This window comes from Centruroides sculpturatus, unplaced genomic scaffold, assembly GCF_000671375.1.
Source record: "Centruroides sculpturatus isolate CEXI.00-Female unplaced genomic scaffold, Cexi_2.0 scaffold813, whole genome shotgun sequence".
In the NCBI taxonomy this organism is placed as follows: domain Eukaryota; kingdom Metazoa; phylum Arthropoda; class Arachnida; order Scorpiones; family Buthidae; genus Centruroides; species Centruroides sculpturatus.
The window spans coordinates 155,462-163,296 of NW_019385070.1; the positions used below are offsets into that span (position 1 = coordinate 155,462).

Genomic DNA, 7,835 nt, shown 5'->3' on the forward strand with positions numbered 1-7,835 from the left:
GTTTTCACAGAATGCAAGAATTAGGTCCCCCGTTTCCAGACTAATTAGAGAATTTTTATGTTTAGTCAAACGAACTATTTTCAACGTTTCTGGAACGTTTACAATCGTTCTATAATCGAACCAATATTCAAATTTTATGTTCAAATTTAATTCGAATATTGTTCGAATTTGTTTGAATTAAATTCGAACAAAACATTCGAAATAGAAAACCACTTTCAGCCTCATATCTCCCACACCCTTATAGTTATCGAGACGCAACCCCCCTGGTGCACGAATGGAGACTTGGGGCTACTACCACATACAAACACCATTCACGTGCGATGTGTAGTTTTGACGGAAAAGTGAAATATAGGGACATACATGTCCATTTTTATATATATATATAGATATAGATATATAGATGCTTTAAACTTCATCTTTAAAACATAGTTTCAATTAAAATGGTTGATAGTATATACACATTAAAAAGATTTTTTCAAGTATTTTTAATGTGTATATATCAGCCATTTTAATTGAAACTATGTATTTTTAAAGCCAAACAATTGCTGGATTACATCTGACTATTAACAATTAAATACTAAATTTAGCCTAGAAGTAGGCATTAAGCACCATATCATATTAAATTTAATAATTATAATTAAATTAATGTTTATTAATTCAATTAGAAGGTTCTGGAAGAAAGAATAGGCCCAGCACAGGACTTAAACTGGCAACTGCAGCTTACCAAGCAAATGCATTGCCAGTTACACTACTTGGACTTCTGTCCAAGTAGAGTAACTGGCAATTCATCTTAATTTATTCCTCAAAGTTGTTCTAAACACAAAACAAATTTTCCCATAAGAAACAATATAAAATGGATTAATCTGTTCCTGACCACTAAAATATGTTAAAATATAATGCTGAACACCAATTATGTACTAATGAGAAATAAATTTATATTTATAAAATAATCAACTAAACTATATTTATAAGATAATCAACTTACATTAAATTCTCAGCATGTTCATGTTCTGAAAAGATAATTTAAAATGGCATATTAAAATATTTCTAAAATATTAATTTTAATTATAAATACAAATATTTTACTAATACGAAAATATTGAAAAAATTATTTAATAATAAAATTTGTACATCAGTAGAGAATACTTTGAACTTCCTATTCATCTCAGCCTAATAAACTGAAATGCAGTCAGGTTATTTTAAAGTTAAATTTTTCTCTTTAGCTTTTAGTATATAGTTTCATGATCAGTTGTAATTACTTGTTCATAAGTTTTCTCAAAACATTTAATTTCTGTATATTTTAATATTATAAATTTCCAGATATTAATGAAAATCAAGTTGAATGAAAAGCACAATTAGGATCCTATAGATATTTTTAAACAGTTCTTGAAATCTCTAATGAGTATTTGGGTCAAAAACAGACAAAATTCAAATTTTTACTGGTGAGAGGAGACAGGTGTCTCTTCTTGTAATGTCAATGTCAAAGTCATTAAAAAAAAATAGACAAAACAGTATGTTGTTACATATTACATTTTAATTTCTTTTATCATCTCAAATTTCTTGTAAAAATGTTGGAAATTTTAAATACAGTAGATCTCAGGATACAAAATTAATCCATTCCTAAACTGATATTGTATCATGAAAATGTTGTAAGGTGAATCATTTTACCCCATATGATTACATGTAAAACCAAATAATCCGTTCCAACACGAAAAAAACACTCAAATTAAAGCTAAGTAGTACATTGAAAAAATAACTTTAGTAAGGGAAACACTGACAAATGCATTTTGTAGTTGTAAATGTATAAATAACCATAATAGAATAATAACTGATTTAAAAATGTAATTTTATTTGCACTTTACTTTTGAGGATAGATGACGGTGGAGGTGCAAACTGATGGCAGAGAGGGAGAAGGGAAATGATACTAAAACTTAACTTACATAACACAATGTAACAATAACTTAACACTAATTTTTTTATCTTTCTGTTTTATACATATATATTTTTTAATTCACTGCTTTTTGCTTTCTTTCCTTCATTTCCTCCAGCATTTTCATTGGATAGAAGTCACTTGGTAAAATATCTATCCAAAGAGCCTACTTTGCCTACTTTTTAAAATGTTTCTAAAATGACTTAAGCAAATGTCATTAAACTGAGCAGCAATACGGCCAGTGTGAACCTTTTCGGGATGTTTCTCTTCAATAAAATCAGTCACTTTCTGATAATATCTCAAGATTTCCTTTATCGAGTGAGATCTTTCCACGACGAAGCAAACATGCAGACTGAGACCGATGAACAGAAGGAACATGTGATCATGGTGGTACTCTGTGAACTAATGTAACGTCATATGGTGAGTGTTTGTTCATACTGTGGAGCAAAAATATGTTCAAATTTCATGTCATATCCTGAAAATTTCGTATGCTGAAGCGTTCATATCTAAACATATCTTATAATTTTCTAATGTGTATTCTACATATATATATATATATATATAAACCTCTCTATAATGGACACTTGAAGGACAAAAAACAACCTCGNCTTTAAGTTAAATAATAGCAAAGGTAATTCTACTAATTAATTTATATTAATATATTATATTATAATAATGTAAGGACGGATAATCAGTGGCTAAGTGGCTATCAGTCTTACCAGTTTTCTTATATAGGCTCTACATATCAGTTTGTAGTTATTTATAATTTAATTAATTATTAGTGTTAATAAAGTAGTGAGTAAGTAATTAGTAGTAGTCTAGTAGTTAGTTATTATCATCATAATCATGAATCACGTACATTCATATCATCATATATCTAAGATACTGATACTCATTAATTTAATTAACTAACTAGGTAGTCTCAGTTTCTCACTAATTTTCACAATAAAATTGCCTAGCCTAGCCCACTAACCACTTATAGAATAAAAGTTAAAAACTCTTACTTAATAAAATTAGAGTAGAAGTTATAAAATATTAGTCTTGTCTTGAATAAGGTATTTTAAAGGATTAAATAAAATTAAATCAATCACTTCTGTTATTTTTTTGACTTTTCTAAAAGTAGGATCTCAAGAAACAAATGGTATTTATTGATGGTGTTGTCTCCCAACCTATTTCTTATGAACTGCATATATATCCCACCCTATATAAGGCCTTTTCTGCTTCTATACTAGTTGGTTTCAGTGTCATCAAATAATGATAAATCAAAGATAAGTTTTCAGCTCTGACTCCCTCACTTTCATAAACAGCCATTTACTTTTTTAATAACTTATCATAATCCTTCTCTGTACTAATTCCTTTCCATTTCATGAAGTTTTCTTTCTCACGCTTTAGTTGGATCTCTAATTCTTGTTCCAATGTGAAATTCAGGAAATTTGGGTTATCTGGATCATCGTTTTCCACCTCCGTAATATACTCTGCCATTGCTGCTGTTTCCACTACACATGTATTTACACGATTCAGCATATTTTTCATCTCCTGGTGCATTACATTTTTTACGGCATGTGAAAGATAAAGCTTTCTAACTTTTTGGTCATACTTCTTTGGGTTCTGTATGTAAATCAGCATCCCTGTGACCTCGGTAAGACGCCGTTCTCCGATTCTTTTGTGGAGTGCCTCGGAAAGGTTGGCACTCAAGATTGTGTCCTGGCTTTTTAAGTTTGTCTAAGACAAATTTCAGGGTTGTGTCAGCAGTTATCAAACTCGACTCTTCCGCAGAGAGCTTCTACGGCCAGTTTAAACTGCAATCGTTCCGTCATGTGATTCATTGATGTCACAATCAACCATAAATTAGAATTATGCACCAGGACTAGGATAGGAGTTACTTATTTTATTTAGTGCGAAGACACTTTATTTAGCAAGAGCAGAAAGTCAACTGGCAATCAGATCAGCAGAGGTAAAAGGGCAGGCGGCGCAGTGTAGAGAGGGGGTGTAGCACATGCCGCACTGAACGGCAACATCGCTCTCGCCGCCAAGCGATAGCGCACATAGCAAAGCGGCAAGGTCAACAACGTAGACTTTTGCGCCATTATTTAGAAAGTTAATTGAGTATTTGTAGATCAGCAGCACTGGATCCAACAGGCCGAAAAATGTGCTGGATCCAGCAATTGCAATACCTAATCAGCACATTTAATTTTATATAAATAATGATTGGATCTTCTATTGATATTTTACCAAATATTGTTCATTTCATAGATGTGGATATGTTAATTTCATAACTATTTGTAAGATGATGATGAGGAACTTTAGGTCCAAAATGCATACTGTTTTGGGAAAATAAATTGATTTTCTAAGACTGATCTTGTGTCCAGAGACAGTGTAATAAGTCTAGAAATAAAGAAGCCAACATAGTGCTCACAAGTGTATATCAAATATACATATTGTTAAACTAAGTCACCTAATAACATTAATTAAAAGTGTGAGTGAATTAGCCAGACAGGCTAGTGCTGTTATCATAAGTAAGTTGATATGGGAGAGATAAGCATACAGAATTGATGCACAATGCTGTAATAACCTGAGTTAAACTTGTACTATGGTTCAATGCACATTGAATTGAGACACTTGGATCCTCAGCTGGATGGACAACAGTGGGAATTTATAAGTCAACAATTTTTTTTCAAACTGCAGCTCAAAAATTAAAGTATCATTTTGTTGCAGACACTAAAGAAATTGTGAAGAATGCATCTTCCATGATATCATAAAGATAAGAATCATTTTCATTAGCTGACAAAGTTTACTCCAGTGATTATATCATCCACTGGTATAAAAACCTGTGTGAAGGTAGTGCACTTTTATAAACAAAATGAAAAATTTTTAACAGTTAACACCACATAAAAGTCCAAAATTGTTGCCTTGAATGGTGAAGGTTTATCCTGTCATGAAATAGTAAAGTACATGCATGGTCATCAATCAACTATGTATATTTGTTATAAAGGAGACAAGAACATGAAAAGAAAAGACTGAATCATAGTGTGATTATGCCATATTAGGATATGATGTTGAAGCATCTCAGCCTACTACAGCACACACTTGGAAGAACTAGCAGTGTGCTAGTTCTTCTAAGCTGAAGGTAAAGTGAGAAGAGCAGATAGGCTTAAAAGTGAATGCTTAAACTGTATGACTTGACCTTGCAATATGAACTGCTGTTCAAGTGAAAAGCTATTACTGATGATAAATAAGATGACAGCAACTTATCTGGATAAACAGAATATGGATAGGTACATTGACATATAAGATTGTTATTTTTTTGAACAAATCCAAATTTATTTTGCATCAAATCTAATGGAAAACCCTACATTAGGTGTAAGAAAGCAAGGTCTATAATAGGGATTGCTTGAGGTAAAACATTAAAGTTTTCAGTAAGTCAAACAATATGAGGATGTATATCCAGTAAAGCAGACTACACTATAAATCTAAAAATGCAGTGTTACAAAAATATCTTACCTATCATGCTGATTCCAATAATTAAAAAACAATTTTGTGGAACAAAATACTACATTGTCCAAGACAACTCTTAGTCAAGACAGCAGCTAAAATGCTCAGATAAATGTGTTTTCTCTACAATTTATAAACATTATTGTTACTTAAACTGAAAGAAATTATTGTTTAGAAAAAAATTATTTTTGTAGGTTCAGAAAAGATGACTAAGCTAGCCAAACAACAGTCCTGATTAACACTATTTAGAACTGATAGCATATCATGGGCACAAAAACTGCAGAGAATAGGCCTGAAATAAATAGCAACTACAGGACTATTACAGACTTGGTATAAAATAATGTAAGAAACTTGTCCACTCTGTGCTACAGTGTTGCAAAGCTGTTATTAAGGCTTAAGGTAGCCCTACAAAATATTGAGATCCCATTCAACAAGAAAACTGTTAATATTATGCTGTCAATCTTTTTGGTTGCTGTGAATAGCAAGTTATTGAAACAGCATTTGTCAACAGTTTTGTCAGAGTTGTGTTAAGTCCCAGTTACTAAACTCACAATCATAGCTTACATATGCTACTTTGCACAACTGTTGAATACTTTTTGATATACAGTGTATATCATATCATAGGTGATGTAATCTCTGACCATTACTGTAAATTGTAAATATTACAATTAAGAATTTATTATACTATAAGTTCAATATGTACTTCTATTTTATTAATTTTAGTTATTCCTTAATTTTCAATTTAGCATTTATACTAATATTAGTTAATATTCTTATCATATAATTAAATAAACATTTATGTAAGAAATTCAAATCATCATTCATCATTAGTTAATACTTCATACTCCTTTAAAAGATATTGTATTACCTGCCAGGAGTCTGATTGATGTGATATTGGAGTTTGAGCTGGTACAGACTGTAATAAAGTATTATTTCCCTGAGATGGCTGATCCCATTGTGATATGGTTCCTGGTAAATTATGCTGAAAAAGAAATTATTTAATAGTAAAATCTTTCTTATTTTATATTTTAGTACTTTTTTAATTGTTAATAGCATTCAAGGTAAGTATTTTTTTTTATCTATCTTAAATAATAATATTAAATTTCTTTTATGAAGTTCTGATAAAGACATTAGCTAAATTAGGATTGTATATTGTATATTTATACAATCCTTGTAAGCCAATAAAGTTTCATTTAAATAAATAAAGTTTACTTATTCAATAAAATTCATAACTTACTGGTTGTGTTTGTTGAATGTTGTACATTTTCACATTTCCAGTTGTTGCACTAGGTTCAGAATATGTTGCACCAGTTTGATTTGATGGCCATTGTGGGGAAGACCTGGTTTTAGTTAATAAATATTAAAAAATAAGATAATTTTGAAATACTTAAAAATAATTGGTATCTGTAATATATTAAAAAAAAGCTAAAAACTTTAATAAAAATAAACATTTTTATTAGATACAAGGAAGGAATTTCTCATTTGCAAATTCTCAATGAGAGATTTATCATCATCAAACTTTCAACTAAACAATAAAATTTTTAACAAGATATTTAAAAATGATAGTGAACTTATTATCTAAGCATTAAATCTTCATTTAATATATCCTGAAATATTTTCCGCATTCTTACTGAGAATGCAGTAAAACATTAATATAAATTTATTTCTTTATTAGTTTTAATATTTTTTAAAACATATTTTATAAACAGCATGTGTCTGTACTATTTTTAAACACAGATAATACATGTCCTCTAATGTATATACTTTTTAATTATTTTTTTCATTTATGATAAGCTTCTTGATGCATATTTTAAGTTTATTTGTTCAAAAAAATTCTATTTGAATGAATAAAATTTTTGAAAACATACCTTTTAAAATGCAAATTAACTGAAACCAATTTATTAATTCATACAAATTTATCATCAGTTAAACAACTGATGATAAATTTGTATCACCTTAACAAAAAATTAGTTTTATTATAAATTTTTCGAATTTTAATAAATACAATTTACAAATTTTTATTTTAATACTAGCTGCAAGGACCCACTTTGCTGGGTTTTTATTTGTTTGTACATTTGTATGTAATATAGTTTTTTTTTATATATACAGGTATACCTCGCCTTACGTCGATAATTGGTTCCAGGAAAACGACGTAAGTCGAATTTACTTGTCTTCGAATCTACTTGTCACTAGGCTAAACCATAAATTACCATTTCCGGTTCTGTATTTTATTTATTAATGCATTTTAATAATATATAATTAATAAGGATATATTTTAAGCTTACAAACAAATAAATTTTAGTTTTTAATATAGTACAGAAAAAAGTAATCTAAATTTACGAATGCATGTACTGTAAATACAATACATACTTGTAAATGTATATATTTTAATATGATTTTATGTGCTTTAAAC

General features: G+C 29.4%; 1 protein-coding gene across 1 annotated transcript in view; it reads right to left on the minus strand.

The window, feature by feature from the left end:
- Positions 1–7,835, minus strand: part of LOC111634209 (putative uncharacterized protein DDB_G0282133) — an 86,449-nt gene that overhangs the window by 46,725 nt on the left and 31,889 nt on the right. The window contains exons 4-5 of the mRNA XM_023378928.1: positions 6,660–6,762; positions 6,291–6,404 (exon numbers count right to left, since the gene is read on the minus strand). Of these exons, the coding sequence (XP_023234696.1) occupies positions 6,291–6,404; positions 6,660–6,762 (217 nt within the window). The remainder of the gene's footprint in view (positions 1–6,290; positions 6,405–6,659; positions 6,763–7,835) is intronic.